Genomic DNA, 18310 nt, shown 5'->3' with positions numbered 1-18310 from the left:
ATTTGGCAAAAACTAAATCACAGTTCTAGCAAACATTCATTTTAAAATAACAGCTTCCTCCCAACAAAAGCAAAGCAACAATACCAAAAAAGAGAATATAAGGAAGCCATACTGTATATATATAACAACTACACACTCTTAACCCCAGATGTTAGTCACAGTTTAGACCTTAGCAACATGGGACACTGGGGCAGGTTCAACTGGTGGAAAATGATAATTAATAATAGCCCCTTTGACTTAGTGTGTGAGTTAGACAAGTTCGTGAGAACTGTCAAACTAGTTATTGAACATAGAGTTTTCAATGAGAGCTTCTGTTAGGTGATTTACAGAGCTAATTTCACAGCTTCCTAGGATAAAAGTGGTTATTTCAGAGTGTATAATTAGCTCCTCCTTGATGGATTCCAGGATCTCTGCAGAAACCAAAATTGCAGATGCTCAAGTTGTTTATATAAAATGGTAGTTGCAGATAGCCTACACATGCATATCCTCTCATGCATGCCCTTCTATTTATTTTGAAGCTAGAGAGTAAAATCAGTGCGTTAGGGGGCTGGAGAGATGGCTCAGTGGCTTAAGAGCATTGGATGCTCCTTCCAGAGGACCTGGGTTCAATTCCTAGCACCCACGTGGCAGCTCACAACTGTCTGTAACTCAAGTTCCAGTGGATCCAACTCCCTCACACAGACATGCATAGTGTTTTACTCCTGATGTCACAGGTGTGAGATTGTTTTAGTTTGCAGATGTGGGACACATGGTTACAAATGGTTGGCTTTATTTTGTAGTACTGGGATTTCGTGTATATTAGCCTATATCCCAAGCCTCTTTTCTTTTTTCTTTTTTATTAAAGATTGTTGTTCATTATTGTAGTACAGACTTTAATATAGAGGTAATATATAAATGCAGCCATTGGTCTGTACAAGAGTGAAGTTTTGGTTTTACCAAACATTTAATGATCTGTCTTGTTATGATTATTCACTGTGACAAAGATGTACTTTTTTCTTTGCTGATACACATTTAGATAGTCTTCTCTTTCCCCTGCATCACTTGTAATCATCTTAGTTTTCTGCCTTGTTCAGATACAATTTTGTGACTTGGCAAAGTACTGTAAGTAAACAGGGATGCTGTAGACACTTATCAATTAACTTAATTTCTCCTCCATTTTTTCTCCACACCTTGGATATGAAAGTAGGGAGTCTTGGAGGGAAAAGGCCTTGGCCCTTTTTGTACACATAGATAAGATTTAAGTATAGAGCTTTAATATTTCATTAGAGTTCTTTCCAAGCTTGGTGCCAAATGTTGTTTTTAAACAAAATCTCAATTTACCAATAGAGACTTGGAAGCCAGATGTTGGTGAAAACCTCCTAGCTCAGAGAGGCAGCAAAAGCACCCAGCTGACCATTAACCTCTCCCCAATCCCTTCTGTCTATCACACGTCAGCCCAACAACTGGCTGGCTGGAATATAAAGAGATGCTGGTTGGATGTTGCAATGCTGGAGCTAAGTTCATGCCTAGGACAAAGACAGTGCAGGGTCTGACCAAGCAATTAGAGAAGACAGGTATCGTAATAAAGGAGATGTCTGGAATAGAAGAACATTTTTAGGTTTTTTGCATTTAACTCCTGCTCATTTCTTGAGGCTTTATAGCACAACACTCAGGTTTAGTTGCTTTTCCTTGATCCCCAATTATTAAGTAGTTATGAGTTTGATGTTAATAATATTCTAGGGCCTGGAGAGATGGCTCAGTGATTGAAAGCACTGGCTGCTCTTCCAAAGGTCCCGAGTTCAATTTTGACCAACCAACCACATGGAGGTTCATACCCATCTATAATGAGATCTGATGCCCTCTTCTGGCATGTAGGTGTACATGCAGATAGAGCATCAATAGACATTAAACAAACATAAATAAAATTAAAAACATTTTAAAAATACTATTTTGTAATCTTTTTTCCTTCTGATCAGATCATTTCACTTAAGTTCCAAAAATTGATGTAGACTATCCCATTTATATATTTTTCAAATATACTGCTGGTGTGAATTTTGAGCTTGAATGCTTTATAGTTGTAATATTTTAATTTCTCTTTGAGATGCATACTACCAGTAATCTTCTGAGTGATTTGGCTGATTGAGTTCTAGCCAGTAAATTATTACATCAGTTGCCATAAAATACTGTATTTAATCTTTTTAAAAAGGCATTGGGGAGGTGGCTTGTTTGGTAAAGTGTTTGGTATATAAGCACAAATACTCATGGCCTGTGCCTGAAATCCTGTAGTGCACAGAGGCGGCGACTGGAGAGTCCCTGCAGCTCCTCGGCCGGCCAGCCTGCCTCACTGCTGAGCTTCAGGTTCAGTGAGTCGGGAGACACCCACTGTCGAGCGCTGGTTTTCCCATGTTCATGTGCACAGACCTCCCCCAGTGTAGGCCACAATACGTTCTTCTCTAATGAAGAATAACATGATAGAAGTTTGATTTAGGAAGCTGGGAATTTCAGCTTGTTGAAGTGTTAAGTAATTGAAAGGCTAGTCTGAAGGAAGACTGGTTTAAGTCTTTAACAAGGAAGCATGTGGGAAAACTGATTATTATACATGATAGAGTTTGTCACAAGTTGTGAGGTCTGAACTTGCAAGTGACAGTCCCCCACACAGCACAGTGATGCTTTCATACTAGAATTTAATATATGCTAAAATTTGCTAGATAATGTCTATATTTTGAAAGTTAAAATTCAGAGATTTATATAAAACTAGATTCAGTGGAAAAATCAGCCATGGTAGTGTGTTATAAATGTAGGTTGAAGGACATGATCTAACTTTGAAAATGTGCATTGTACCTCGGGGTAACTCTTTGTTATTTGTTTGTTTGTTTTTTGAGACAGGGTCTCAACTACCTACACATACAGAGTACCAGACTCCGGCTGGGCTAGTACTCGCTTTGTAGAATAGGCTGGTCCCCATTTCATAGGTAACTGCCTCTGCCTCCTAAGTGCTGAGAGTAAAGGTGTGTGCTACCACACCTGGCTTAATTTTGTTTTTAAAATTTTATGTATGTGTATATATACATACACACATACACATTAACATATAATATGTATAATTTCTTATATATAATTTATATCTATATGAATGTTTTACCTTCATGTATGTATTGTGTGCATACATGTCTCCCCTGTACCTGAGGATGTTAGATGTTTCCTCTGTACCTGAGGAGGTTAGATCCCCCAAACTGGGTCAAATCATATAATTATAAACAGCCAAATGAATCCTGGGAAGTGAACCCTGGTCATCCTCTGCGAAAACAGCAAGTACTGTTAACTGCTGAGTCATCTTTACATAGTAGGCTCTGGGCCAGCCAGTGTGATAGTGATTCCCACTTCAAGGAAGGAAGGGGGGAAAAAAAAAGAATTCAAGACTAGCGTGAATTAGAACAGCAAAACCTGAAACAACCAGTTTGGGTTTGAATTGGATGATAACCTCATAGGTTTATTTCATTACTTCTGCTTGTTACACGTGTTTCCGCCAACCTAAAAAGAGGAGTCAGGTTCTATTTCCAATAATACTTTATGTGTATAGTAGCAACAAAGAGGCCAGCTTTTCTTAGTCAAAACTCAACATTGGTGCAAATACCTAAAAGACAGCATTTTAGATCTCACACGAGGTTCAAGCTCACATCTGCCATGGACAGGGAGGAAGTCCTAAATCATGGGCAGCATGCACTTATTTGTTCCATATTTCCACACTCTAGACATGTCTTATTTTATTTTTTTATTTTTAATAGGCTTTGTCTCACTGTGTTGACCCAGGCTGGCCTCAGTCTCCCAGGAATCATCTCCCTCTGCCTCCTAAGTGCTGGGGTTAAAGGTGTGTGCCACCAGGTCTGGTTCTTTTTTTTTTAAGATTTATTTATTTATGACTAGGTATACAGTGCTCTGCCTACACATACACCTGGATGCCAGAAGAGGGCATCAGATCACATTATAGATGGTTGTGAGCTACCATGTGGTTGCTGGGAATTGAACTCTGGACCTCTGGAGGAGCAGTCAGTGCTATTATTAACCTCTGAGCCATTTCTCCAGCCCTGGGTCTAGTTGTTTGTTGGGTATTGGTCTTTTTCTTTGTTTGCTTGCTTGTTTTGTAAACCACAGTATTTTTGTTTACAGCCAAGCTTATAGTTGACTACATATTTTCTTACTGTTCTTTAGGGCAGAGATGGCTACCATTTTACTTATTCCCTTCAACTTCTGTAGGACTTCTTGGTTTTGTTTCTGTCGTTTTTTATCCCAGTGCTGGCAGTCAAGCCCAGTGTTTTGCATTGTATATAGTAAACGCTTTCCCACTGAACTCATCCTCAGCATCCTTTAATGTCTGTTTTTTAGGCTTTATATTTTTATGTATGGTTGCTTGGCCTTTATGTGTGTTTGTCTGTGCATAGTATGTGTACCTGGTGTTCATGGAGGCCAGAAGAGGGTGCCAGGTGCCTTGGAGCTGGAGTAGTTGTGAATTGCCATGTGGTCCTCTGGAGCGGTGGGCAGCACTTTTACCTGCTGAGCCATCTTTCCAGCTCTAAAATGTGCACATCTTTGGCAGGAAGCTTCTTTTGTGTTACAGAAGCTGCTTGCTTCTACTAAGTTTGCATTTTCAGCTTTTATACCTCTTGTCTGGTGTGGCTAATAGTTAACAAAAGTAGCATTGATGTGCAAAGTAGAATATTTTCCACATTACAAATGTCTTTTTTGACTGAATGGCATGCACTTAGTGTGCATTTTGTGGCTCTAGAGTCCATTTCCAGCAACAGTAGCACCAGCAATGGTCTTCTGTGAAAACCCAGGTGACAGAATGAATGCTTGTCATGGTAGCTAATGCCCGGAATGAGGGAAATCAGAAGTCCGTGGTCGTTCTTGGCTGCACAGGGAGTCTCAGGCCAGCCTTAGCTTCACAAGACTCTTACTGGGGAGAGGGGGGTGAGCCTTAGCTTGACCTATTTTTTTCCTGAGAACTAACTTACTAACTAGGTAGTTGAGTAGTTAAGGGAAACACTTTGCACTTAGGCAGTTTTCAGTGTGATTGCCAGTGATGTTTTATATTTCATTACTTAGTACTGGTTAGTATGGTATCCAGACCCTTCTCTGAATTAAAAAGTGCATATTGTTCATTTGTAGTTTTACAAATGTATTTATTCACTTTAATATTTATTTGTGTGTACATTCACTTGTTTCTGTGGCTGTGCAGGTGTGTACATGTGGCTTTAGTGCTGAGGAGGTGGCTTCCTCAGTTACTCTCCATCTTATTTTTTGAGACAGGTCTGTCCTTGAACCTGGAGTTTACCTAGCCAGCTTTAGTGGCTGGCCAGTGAGCCCCAGAGCGCCTTCTGTTTCTGCCTTCCCAGCGGTGGCCTTACAGGCACCTGTCACTGGGCCTGTCTGTCTGTGGGTTCTGTGGATGGAAACTCAGCTCTTCTTGGGTGCCAAGCACAGCAGTGCTTGCCCATTCTTTAGCCTTCATCTGTGTCTTAGAGTACTTTGTAAGTAGAATATGTTGATTAATTTCATCCTACCATTAGGGCGAATAATTTTTTGTTTTAGGGTGTTTTTGTTTGTTTGTTTGTTTTGGCTTTTCAAGACAGGGTTTCTCTGTGTAGTCCTGGCTATACTGGAGCTCACTCTGTAGACCAGGCTGGCCTTAAACTTACGGAGATCCATCTGCCTCTGCTTCCTGAGTGCTGGGATTAAAGCGTGCATCACCACGCCTGGCTGCATTCACATGTTAACGCCCTTCAGTCGAAGATCACTAGGAACATAGTTAAAACAACTGGGTTAAAAAAAATACTGTACTACATTTATTTGTTTGTGGTGTGGGTACTTGCATGCCATGGCACACTGTGGAGGACAGGACAGCCCATGAGAGTGGATTTCCTCCTACTCTGTCTGAGGGTCTGGAAAATGAATTTAGTTTGTCAGGCTTGGGAGCAGGTGCTTTTACCCTCTGAGCCATCTTAAGGGCCCTAGTTGGTTGTTTACTTATGACAACAAAATATACAGGCCATAGGGAATTTGGAGTGTTTCAGTAGAGGATGTGGTCTAAAGCGCTTATTACAGGGCATTTCACTTTGCTATACTAAGGATTGCTTGGTATGGACTTCTGCTTAACTGCATCCACATCCCAGGATGTGGTCTTTGATTAGGTAGCTTAGGAGGGCATTTAATGAGGTGAGGCTTGCTCTGGATTTAGTGCTGTCAGATCAGAAGTAGAGGCAATTCTGTGATTATCACATTTGTATATGTAGAGTAAACCTGAACAAGGACAAGTATGTAGTTAGTAAAGAGTTGTTTGGAGCATAAAATGGATGTACACATCGACTTGCTGCATTTGGATTGTTACCTTGCTTTCCTGTGATCTCAGAATCACCTCATTTGTTATAGATAGATGGTCAGTGAGGTTGGCCAAAAGAGGCTTAGATAGGAACTTGCAATCAGTTTCCAGGGAAAAGGAATTGCCCCCCCCCCCAAAGCCTCTCCTTGTTGTGGGGAGGTCAGAAGTATGTAGTGGCAGTGATGTGTGGTTACATAGCAAGTGGGGCAAGCCTCATCAATGATGAAGGTTTTTATAAAGCAGAAGCTGGGATGCATTTGGTGGCATATTAGCCCACGTGTGCTGGGCATTGTTTTGGGGTATTGTTTTTGTTTTTGTTTTTTATTTCGAGACAGAGTTTCTCTTTGTTATAGCCTTGGCTGTCCTGTATTCTCTTTGTAAACTAGGCTTGAATTCACAGAGATCTGTCTGCCTTTGCCTCCTGAGTGCTAGGATTAGAGGCATGTGCCGCCACCACCCAGCTTCATACGCTGTGTTTTTACCTGGCTGTAAAGAAATAGTTTAGTGGAGACTCAGTGGCTAAGAGCAATTGCTGCTCTTGCAGAGGACCTGGGGTCAGTTCCCAGCAACTACATGGTGCCTCACAACTATTCATAACTCTTGATTCTAAAGGATCATTCTCCAAAAGACTCATGTACATAAAACTGAAAAAAAAAATAGTTTTGTCATTGACGTATGAATATGTTTTCTTAAGAAATAAAACATATGGGGTGGTGCAGTGCTGGAGAGATGGCTCAGAGGTTAAGAGCACTGACTGCTCTTCCAGAGGTCCTGAGTTTAATTCCCAGCAACCACAGGGTGGCTCACAACCATCTAATGAGGTCTGGTGCCCTCTTCTGGTGAGAAGTCACATGCAGGCAGGACATTGTATATATAATAAATAAATAAATCTTAAGAAAGCAAGAAGACAAGGAAGGCAGGAGAGCTTACTTAGTGGTTAAGAATGGTTGCTGCTCTTCCATAGGATCCAAGCTTGGTTTCTAGCACTCACATTGCATGACTAACAATAACTTGAAATTTCAGCTCTTGAGGATCACATGTCATCTTCTGCATACATGTCACATAGATAAAAATAAACCTTCAAGAAAAAAGAGACTGGAAATGTAGCGTGGGAGCCAGAATGTTTGGCTTAGCATATGCTAAGCATTGAGTTCAATCCTGAGCATTGCATAAATCAGCCATACTAGTGCATGCATTGAATCCTAGTGCTCAGGAGGTAGAGGAAGGAGGACCAAAGGTTCAAGGTTGCTATAAACTACAAAGTAAGTTTGGCTATATGAGTTATTTCTCAAAAAGCAAATAAAACTGAAAAACAAATAACTGAGTTTTCCAACATTAGTCTATTTACATTTTTCTTTCTTTCTTGTGTATGTGTGTGTGTCCGTGAGCTGTGTGAGCGTATGTGCTTCATATGTGTGATGGAGACTGAAGAGGGTCAGGCCCTCTGTAACTGGAGCTACAAGTTATCTTAGGTACTTTTCTATTGCTGTGATGAGACACATGACCAAAGCAACTTATAAAAGAATGCATTTAGTTGGAAGCTTGCTTATAGTTTTAGAGGGTGACTCCAGGGACCACTGTGGGAAACATGCCATCAGGCAGGAAGGTAGGCATGGCGCTGGAGCCATAGCTGAGAGCTGCATCTTATTCAGATTGAGGAGAGAGGGAGAATGAGAACAAGAGAGCGAGTGTGTGTGTTTGTGTTTGTGTGTTGGGGTTGAGACAGCCTGGCCTGGCCTGGGCTTTTAAAACCTCCACCAGTGACACACCTCCTAAAGGTTGACACACCTTCTGATCCTTCCCAAAACAGTTCCACCAACTGGGGACCAAGCAGAGTCCATGGGGGCCATTTCTCATTCAGATCGTGATACAGTGTGAGCTGCCACAAAGGTGCTGGGAGTAAAACCTTGATCCTTTTGATAGCAGGAAAGCAGAAGAGTAGAATTTACTAAGTGTATTGTCTAAAAATTAAATTTTAAGTTGTTTCTTTACAGTTGGCTAGAGTCAACTATTTGTTTTATGTATGAGCCAACTTCACAGGAAACAATAACTGTCAAAGACTTAAAGGCTTTGAAGGAATGTGAACTGTTGGTACACTCACAAGGTATACTAATTGTGACATTCGTTCCCTGTAACCTCACTCAAGATGACTATGGACAAAGAAAGAAGGTTTGTTTTGTTTTTCTTTTTGGTTTTTTCGAGACAAGGTTCCTCTGTGTAGCCTTGGCTGTCCTAGACTCGCTTTGTAGACCAGGCTGGCCTCGAACTCACAGTGATCTGCCTGCCTCTGCCTCCTGAGGGCTGGGATTAAAGGTGTGTGCCACCACACTTGGCGAAAGGATTTTTTGTCCTTGCTTTGGTTTTGCTTTGTTGGGTTCACAGTCCAGGGTTCACAGATGCTAGTAGCACTGACATCCTCATGGCGGTATAAATGATGGCCAGAGATACTTGCTTTGAAAGCACTGCATACTTGCATCATAGGATAGAGGCTATTCCTGTATGATGAGGTAATTATTGTGATTATAAAAGTAATTTTTAACCATAATTTGTACTGAACATTCATGAAAATATAGTGATATCTTTAAAACATGGAAGGTTTTGTAATAAAGTTTGTATTTTAAAAAAGCTCCAAGATAGTTAGGTCTCCTCCATATTTTCATGATAAACCAAGTATATTCTTTTTTGTGTGTAATTTCATTTTGTTTTTTATTTTTTGAGACAGGGTCTCGGTAGTTCTGGCTGTTCTCTCTCTGTGTAGAGCAGAGTGGCCTTGAACTCAGAGATTATTGTTGCCTCTGCCTCCGTGAATGCTAGGATTAAAGGAGTATGCCACCACACCCAGCTGAGGACATTCTCTTTTTTCTTTTTTCTTTTTTTTCTTTTTTTTTGGATTTTCGAGACAGAGTCTGTGTAGCCTTGGCTGTCCTGGACTCACTTTGTAGACCAGGCTGGCCTCGAACTCACAGCGATCTGCCTGCCTCTGCCTCCCGAGTGCTGGGATTAAAGGCGTGCGCCACCACGCCCGGCTGAGGACATTTTCTAACAATGAGTTCCTTATGTAAGTGTGTGTGGGTGTAAGTGTGTGCACATTCTCATGTGTGCGTGAGGCCATAAATCAGCCTTGAGTATAGTTTTCAGCCATCTGCATTTTGTTGTTGTTGAAACGGTATCTCTTTGCGGCTTAGATATTATAAGTAGGCTAGATTGGCCTGCCAGCAGACCTCTCCAACTGAGCTTATAAGACTACTTAAAAAAAATGTTGTGGGTGTTTTCCCTGCATGTATTTCTGTGTGCCATATGCATATCTGGTTCCTGGGGAGGTGAAAAGGGCATGGCACTGGGAATGAGACAGTGCTGAGCTGCCATGTGGTTCCTCAGAGCAGCATTTTGAACAACTGAGCCACCTCTCCAGCGACAGGAGCATGCTTCTGGTTTTGTTTTTGTTTTTGTTTTTCCCGGTTTTTTGAGACATGGCTTCTCTCTGTAGCCTTGGCTGTCCTGGACTCACTTTGTAGACAAGGCTGGCCTTGAACTCAGCGATCTGCTTGCCTCTGCCTCCTAGTGCTGGGATTAAAAGCGTGATTTTTTGTTTGTTTTTAACACGTGAATTCTGAGGTAAACTCAAGTCTTCATGCTTGTGCAGCAGACACCACTGGCTGAGTCACCTTCCCATCCCCTTACACCATACTCTCATACCATACTCTCATATAGTTAAGTAAGAGTTGAGAGCATATCTGGTTAGTATTTCATCTGTAACACAACTGAACAAGCAAGACAAATGTCTTCAAGCAGTAACAGTAAATGGGGCATGGTGACACTCTCAGGAGGCAGCGGCAGTGGATATCTGTTCAAGGTCAGTCTGCTTTATATGGTGAGTTCCAGGCCAGCCAAGGTATCCCTCATACCTCCCCTCAAAAAGAAGTAGAAAAATGTTATATACGGTAATGAAATCTTTGTTGTTTTCCAGAACCCAGAAAACAAAACAATTAATGTGGAATGTAGAAGCATAGTAACATTAAAATTTATTTATATGGAACAAACTTAAGAATGTAAAACTTGGGCTTGGAAAGATGGCTCAGCTTAGGTGTAGAGGACCTGGGTTCAATTCCCAGCACCCACATGACAGTTTACAAATATCCTGTTTCAGGGATCCAACACCCTTACACAGACATGCAGCCAAATCACCTTGTACATAAAATATAAATCAATTATTAGCCAGGTATGGTAGTGCACACTTGTAATCCCAGCACTCAGGGGGGCAGAGACAGATGGATCTCTGTGAGTTCAAGGCCAGCCTGGTCTATATAGTCAGTCCAGGATAGCCAAGACTACAAGAGAAACCCTGTCTCGGGGAAAGGGGTAGGGGACAAACAAACAAACAATTTTAGGCCAGCCTGAAATTTGTGAAGTAGCTTAGGCTGGCTTTGAATTCATGATTTTGCCTTTCTTACAGCGTTATTACCAGTCATGAGTCACCATGTCTGGCAGCATTTTATTTTATTTATTTTTGTTTTTTTGAGACAGGGTTTCTCTGTGTAGCTTTGGCTGTCCTAGAACTTACTCTGTAGTTTATGCTGGCCTCAAACTGACAGAGATCTACCTGCCTCTGCCTCACAAGTGCTGGGATTAACAGCGGGTGCCCTCACTGCCCAGATGGCTGACAGTATTAAAACAAGATTTTCACAGAAAAAAGCTAAAGACTTTCACACAAAAAGGCTGGTTCAAATAGGATTTGGTTTTAGTTTTACTGTGCTGGAAAGAGAATTCAGGGTTTTGTGTGTGATAGACAAACGTATCATTGAATTTTGCCTACAGTCTATTTTGTGTGTCTGTGTGTGTGTGGTGCTGTATGTGTGTTGGGGTGTGTGTATTTCTTTGTGTGTGTGTGTGTTTGTGTGTCCCTGTGTGTACTTGTGTCTGTCTGTGTGACAGTACATTCCTGAAAGCCTCACTGCAGACTTGCAGTGACTTTTCGGACAGCCTGGACTCCAGAGCTAGATGCTGTTTCAAGAAGTCAAACCAAGACCCTTGTTTACATCTTTTCTGAAACTGATGAGAACCAGTTTGCACCAAGTCTGTCTTATGTTTCTTTGTAAAAGGAAGGATAAGGTCTGGAAAATGGACCAATTCTTTAAAAAGAAAAAAATTAAAGAGGAATAAACAGGTAGGTGTATTACCATCTTTAAATTACAGCAGCAGAGCCCACACAATGGCTCAGCAGGTAAATGCACTGGCCAACTAATCTCCATGGCAACCTGAGTTTTGTTTTTTGTTCAGGACGTGAATGATGGAGAAACAACCCCCTGAAAGTTGCTCTCTAACTTCGATATACATTTAGTGGTATGTGTGTGTCCTCTCCCAAATGATAAATAGATAAGTGTCAGCAGGGGAAAAGCTGTTTATAGTGGCTGAGCCTCTTCCCTCCCACCACCCCAGAATTCTAGCTACATCATTTTCTTTATGGGACTCTTGGAATTTTAAAAAAAATGTCATGTTAATAGATTTACAAAGTGTGTCATGCATGCATGGGTGTTTATTTGGGCATATCCCTGTGTGTAATTGCACATGCATATGGACACCTGGGGGTCATATCAGGAGTCTATCTTGATTGCTTTCTAATTTATTCACTGAGGTAGGGTCTCTCTTGAATTCCGACCTTGTACCAGGCAGCCTGCCCCAGTGAGTCCCCATCTCGCCTTCTGCACCCTCGGCCACTCTGTTGGCATTTATGTGGGCTCTGGGGATGATCTGCACTCACACTTATGCAGCAGGTACTTTATCCACTGAGCTATCTCCAGAGTTCTAGCTCTTTCTTGATGTACTTTAAACATTATTCAGCTATGGCCAACAGTGCTGGTTTTGAATCCTGTCTTTGCCAGTGGGGAAGTCTGAGCTTGTGTCTCCACGTCTAAATTGTGGTTAATGGTAGTCTCCTCACTGTTGTGAGGGTCACAGATATGCACAGAAGGCATTCTGCACAGTTCAGGGAGAACACGTGAGTGTTGCTTACGTAAATACACTAAGGGAAGATACTAAAAGGCAAAGCATGAGTATGGAAAAGAATGTACATTTTAGTAGATGGAAGAGGAAGAGGAGCTGGGCGTGGTGGCGCACGCCTTTAGTCCCAGCACTCAGGAGGCAGAGGCAGGAGGATCTCTGTGAGTTTGAGGCCAGCTTGTTCTACAAAGAGAGTCCAGGACAGCCAGGGCTGTTACACAGAGAAACTCTTGTCTCGGGCAGGGGGCAGGGGGCAGAGGAGGTTAGAAGTGATTACGAGGCAGTAAAAGATTTGTTTAAGGGAAATCGATTGAGAGATTAGGATATGATTATACTGTTTTTTTTTTTTTTTGTAGTGACTCTCACATGAGATGTATCATTGATAAAGATAATTGTGTATAACCCACGAGTATATAAATATAACATGACTTTCTGTTTTGAGGACATGGTCCAATGATATACTTCTGGCTGTCTGGAAGTCTGCCTCTGCCTCTGCCTCTGTCTCAAATATTGAGATTAAAGATGTGTGCTATCACTTGAAGGTTTAAAAAACATTATTTATTTGTTTGTTTTTGAGACTGGGTTTCTCTGTGTGGCCCTGGCTATCCTATAACTCACTTTGTAGACCAGGCTGGCCTCAAACTCACAGCGATCCACCTGCCTCTGCCTCACTGAGTGCTGGGATTACAGGTGTGCATCACCCCTGCTCAGCTTCCTTTCTTGCTTTAACACATCATTACCTTATTTTTGCTCCATATGCATGACTTTAAAATAGCTTAAGTCATGGCTCTGATAAACCTTTTAGGATATCATTTCATATGATTAAAGGTATGTGCCACCATCTCCCGGCTCCTTTTATATTAATCCTCATATCTTTGCCCTCCTGTCAGAATTATGGGCTTACTTAAAGAGAATTCACTTCCTAGATTTCCATCTCTAGGTTTATTTTTACTGTGTGTGCTTGCCCACTAGCTTGGTTTGGGAAACTAGTGTCACAATGTAGTTCCAGCTGGGCTTGTTCTCCTGCCTCTACTCCCAAAGATTGGCAGTATGTGCGTGCACTACCACACTGGGCCTTTGTCTTTTACATCCATGCTTTTCAGTCTTTCCTGACCCATTAGCCACTTTGTAAAGTTCTAGGTAGGTACATTCTTGTTTGTTGAGATATTATACTAAGTTTTACTTTACAGATTTATAGCAAAGTGATTTTTTTCCATTGCTGTGTCTTTTTTTTGTTTGTTTGTTTGTTTGTTTTTGTTTTTTTGAACAGTAAAAAGTTATTATCAGTGCGAGTGAGTACAGTAGATTGGCTGTGGATGTTGGTGAGCAGTTTTTGGGAGTCCAGTGTCTTTCCACTTCAGGAACCAGGAGTCCTTTGAACATTTTTTGTTGTGGTTTTTGTTAGCTTTTTTCCAGCACTGAGAATCCAACTTAGGGCAAGTGCTCTGTCCTACTCACACACACACACACACACGCACACGCACACGCACACGCACACACACACACCCCAACCCCCTAATATGATTTCTTTGTGTAGCCTTTGCTGTCCTGGTCTCACTCACAGAGATCGGCTTCTGCTTCCCTGAGTGCTTTGAACATTTTTAACAGTCATTTTAATGAGGGTAAAAATCAAATACTTCAGTTGGTGTCGTGGCTGAGATGCATACCTATAACTCCAGCACTTGCCAGGCTGAGGTAAGAGTTTGATGCCAGCCAGGGCTACATAGTGAGTTTAGTCCACACTGGGCTGCAGGTCCTGTTTCAACAACAGAACCACCAGGTCCTCCATTATGAATGTTTGTGACTTAGACTTTTATTGCCTCACCTGTTTCTCCATCACCTTTTGCTTATTTTATTTTATTATTGATGTTCTTAAGATTGTGCAGTGAAAGAAAACTTTTTTCAAAGTTAGTTTGTATGTATGTATGTATGTATGTATGTATATTTTTATGTGCGTGTGTATGTGTGTGTGCCCAGAAGAGTTTATATGTATCAGGTGCACGCAGGTGCCAACAGAGGCCATTGGATCTCCTGGATCTGGAGTTCCAGGCAGTTGCAGCTGCTTGTGTGAGTGCAGGAAGCTAACCCTGAGTCCTCTGCAAGAGCAGTTAGTGCTCCTAGCTGCGGAGCCATCTCTCCAAACCCACGGAACCCTTTCCTAAGTGCAGAAGAGGTGAGAAGCCTTCATGCTGCCATGCTGCTTTGACTTTGGGTTCATGTTGCCTCTGATAACAGGCTGAGTTGAGTTCAGAAGCTGGGAGCCACACTGTTGCACATAACTGGCTAGCCAACAGCTTTTCACTGGGACACATTGATCATGGGATTTCTGTGTGCTTATTCATAAAAGATGCACAATACAGCTGCACTGTGAAGGAAACAACCACACCACTGGTGCTTGCTTTTGGTATATGTTTAACCAGGCTCATTCCATCTGGTTAAAAGGATCGACTTTGGTATTGACATGTCTTGTCCTGTAAGGCTGGGAAAATCACAGTTGATGACAATATCAGCAGACATAGCATCACTGACCTGTGTGGGCTCTCACTTATGAGTTGGTTTTATGGGCAACTCCATTTCCTAACCAACCCGGCTGAAGACCAAGTGCAGGGCTAAGGTCTTCCCTCCAGTCACGTACGGTAACACATGTGCTGTTTTGTGCAGCCACCAGAAACTAGAGCTGGAGAAGTGTAAGGTCCATGCAGATGCACTAGTATTTGGAAGTGGAGCGGTGGAGAGCCAGGAAAGAACTGGGTGAGATTAATGAAGAAGTGCTTTCTCCTGAGTGTTTCTACTTTTTACAAAAGTAGTTGAGTGTTCATTGAAAATTTAAACTGGAATTAAAGTAGTAAAATATCATTCTTGCAGTCCTTTTTCAGTCTCATGCCCAAGGTAAGCACTGTTTTGTTAATAGTGTTTTTGTGGGCTCCCGCACCTCTCTTCTGTTTTAAACAAAAATACTACAGAGTTGAGGCTGGCTTATCTGTTTATTCTGCTCTGCTATCCAAAGTGCTGGGATTTTGAGCAACATGCCTGGCCTTGTTTCTATCTTCCCAGAGTTACTATACAAATATATACATATTGGTTTTTCAAGACAGGGTTTCTCTGTGTAGCCCTGGCTGTCCTGGGCTCACTTTTGTAGACTAGGCTGGCCTCGAACTCACAGAGATCCACCTGCCTCTGCCTCCTGACTGCTAGGATTAAAGGCATGCACCACCGTGTCTGGCTTATAAAATTATTTTTAAAAAATTACCCCAGGTAAGAATAAATTAATAAAAAAAAAAAATTAAAAAAAATTACCCCAGGAAGTATTTTACATTGAGCTGGGTGTGGTGGTGCACACCTTTAATCCCAGCACTCTGGAGGCAGAGGCTGGCAGATCTCTGTGAGTTTGAGGCCAGCCTGGTCTACAAAGCAAGTTCAGGACAGCCAAGGCCACACAGAGAGACCCTGTCTTGGGGAGGGGAGAGAAAGTATTTTACATCACTCACATCCTTCCCCCCATCCCCATATTCCTCACGAATCTCCTGCCTTAGTTTCATGAACTGGAGTTAAAAGCCAAAGCCACGAATTTTGCTAAGACATAGGATTTTTGTTGTTGTTGTTTGCTTTTTTTAGATTTATTTATTTTTATGTATATTGGTGTTTTGCCTGCATGTATGTCAGTGAAGGGTGAAGGTGCCAGATCGCTTGGAGTTGGAGCTACAGACAGTTGTGAACTGCCATGGGATTCTGGGAATTGAACCCTGGAAGAACAGCCAATTTTCTTAACCTCTGAGCCATCTCTCCAGCTCCAAGACACAAGGATTTTTACTTTTTTTTTTCTGGGTGTAGGGGCAGGGGATGGGAGGAAGGTGGGGTTTCATTTTGTAACGTTCTGGTGGTCACGGCACACAGACCATGGTGACCTGGAACTGGCACTATCCCTTCTTCACCATATATGGCTTTGTTAAGACAAAATTTTATTCTAAGGTTCTTCGTACGTTTATATTTGTAACATCATGGTGTGTAATTATTTACACTCTGGGAAGATAAATTGTCTTCAAAAGTCATTTAACAGTATTTAAGAAAATACCATTTGAGGAAATCTACATGTTTAATTAAAATATCTTATTTTTATTTTATGTGTATGAGTATTTTGCCTGCATGTATGCATGTGCAGTTATGGGACACTGGACACCCCCCCACCCCCACCCCCAGGTCCCTTGGAACTATTAAAGATGGTTGTAAGTTACCCTGTGCTTGCTGGGGAGTGAGCCCAGGAACATCAAGTGCTTTTAAACTACCTCTCCAGCTACTCCATATTCCAGTTAAAAAAGTTTCATGCTTAACGTTTGTGTGCTTCAGGGTATGGATGTGGACCACTTGTGTGCAGGTGGGAGGTTTGGAGCCGCTCTGTGGGTACCAAACTCAAACCCTCTGCAGAAGCAGTCAGCTCTCTAGAGCTACTTGTAACGCCACTGCTGAGATTTTTAGCCACAGTTGATTTTTTTTTTTTAAGATTTATTTATTTTATGTATGAGTGCTCTTTTTTCACATACACTTGCATGCCAAAAGAGGACATCAGATCACACTGTAAATGGTTGTAAGCCACCATATGATTGCTGGGAATTGAACTCAGAACCTCAGGAAGAGCCCACAGTGCTCTTAACCGCTGAGCCATCTCTCCAGCCCTTAATCTTACTTTCTTTAATTACAAAAATACCACAGCTGTGCACACTAAGAAAGGCAGAGGCAGGTGGTGCTCTCTGAGTTCAAAGTCAGCCTAATTTATAAGGTCCAGAACAGCCAAGGCTATGCAGAGAAACCCTGTTTTTGAAAAACCAAAAAAAAAAAAAAAAGAGGTAAAACCTTTGTTTTTAAGGAAGGATTTTTATAGTGTCAGAATCTGCCAGTCTTCTCCAGAGATCTGTGAAGATATTTTTTATTTAAAAACTGTGCTTATTAGAATGTCAAATAACAACTTTTTTGTCTGCCGGGCATAGTATGTCTTTGCTGTTCTGAAAGAGTAGCAGTTCAGGGACCTCTCCCTGATAGCTCTGCCTCCACTTTCTGGTTCTGTTTAAATGATTTTAATTATTTCAGGCATTGCTATTATTGCTTTCATATGTTGTTGTTGGGTTTTTTTGGGGGGGAGGGTTGTTTTGTTGGTTTGTTTTTGTTTTTCAAGAGAGGGTTTCTCTTTTTAGCCCTCGCTGTCCTGGAACTTGCTCTGTAGACCAGACCTCTCTAACTCAGAGATCTGCCTGCCCCTGCTTTCCATGTTCTCTTTGGTCCCCAATTTTAGGGAGTGGTATCTGTTTATGATTAGTTTTCTAAAGGAAATCTGTTCCTCCTCATTTTTCCCCTTTTACTATCTTTATTTTCCCTTTACATTATAAAAAGATGTTTAATAATTTTTGTTCTGTTCTTTTTTTATTTATAACTTTAAGAAATGGGAGCTGGAGAGTGAGCTCAGTTGTTGAAGTACTTGCCACACCAGCATAAGAATGTGAGTTCAAGCCCCAGAACTCTCATTTTAAAAGGGATGATGGGGTGGGGTGGGGGGCGGAATGATGGTTCAGTATAGACGGTGGAGACAGATGGGTTCCTCAGGGTTGCTGACCGGGCAACCTAGCCAACTCAATGAGTCCTAGGCCATTGAGAGTCCCCGACACACACACACACACACACACACACACACACACACACACACACACACACTTTTTTTTGTTTTGTTTGTTTTTCAAGACAGGGTTTGTCTGTGTAGCCTTGGCTGTCCTGGACTCACTTTGTAGACCAGGCTGGCCTCGAACTCACAGCGATCTGCCTGCCTCTGCCTCCCGAGTGCTGGGATTAAAGGCATGCGCCACCACTGCCCGGCACACTCACTTTTTAAAAAAGAGGAATGTGGCACATGGGGAACAACAGCTGAGATGATCTGGCCTCCACATGCAAGAGCACATGTATGTAAAGACATGC

At 41.9% G+C, this 18310-nt stretch overlaps 1 protein-coding gene across 12 annotated transcripts in view; it reads left to right on the top strand.

Moving 5' to 3' along the window:
- Positions 1-18310, top strand: part of WDR33 (WD repeat domain 33) — a 103825-nt gene that overhangs the window by 37762 nt on the left and 47753 nt on the right. The window contains exons 8-9 of one of the 12 annotated variants that reach the window (XR_014778970.1): positions 15014-15103; positions 16021-17510. The exons of 10 other annotated variants lie outside the window; for them this stretch is intronic. Coding sequence is in view for 1 of the 2 variants with exons in the window: in XM_084780558.1 (XP_084636684.1) it covers positions 16021-16025 (5 nt within the window). In the remaining variant the exon portion in view is untranslated. Of the gene's footprint in view, positions 1-15013; positions 15104-16020; positions 17511-18310 lie in introns of those variants that run through there. One more of the 12 variants, XM_084780558.1, reaches the window with a different exon arrangement.

This window comes from Acomys minous (genome assembly GCF_964271855.1).
Source record: "Acomys minous genome assembly, chromosome: 4".
Classification (NCBI taxonomy): domain Eukaryota; kingdom Metazoa; phylum Chordata; class Mammalia; order Rodentia; family Muridae; genus Acomys; species Acomys minous.
Note: the sequence above shows the minus strand (reverse complement) of the source record. Positions and strands in the feature narration are given on the sequence as shown.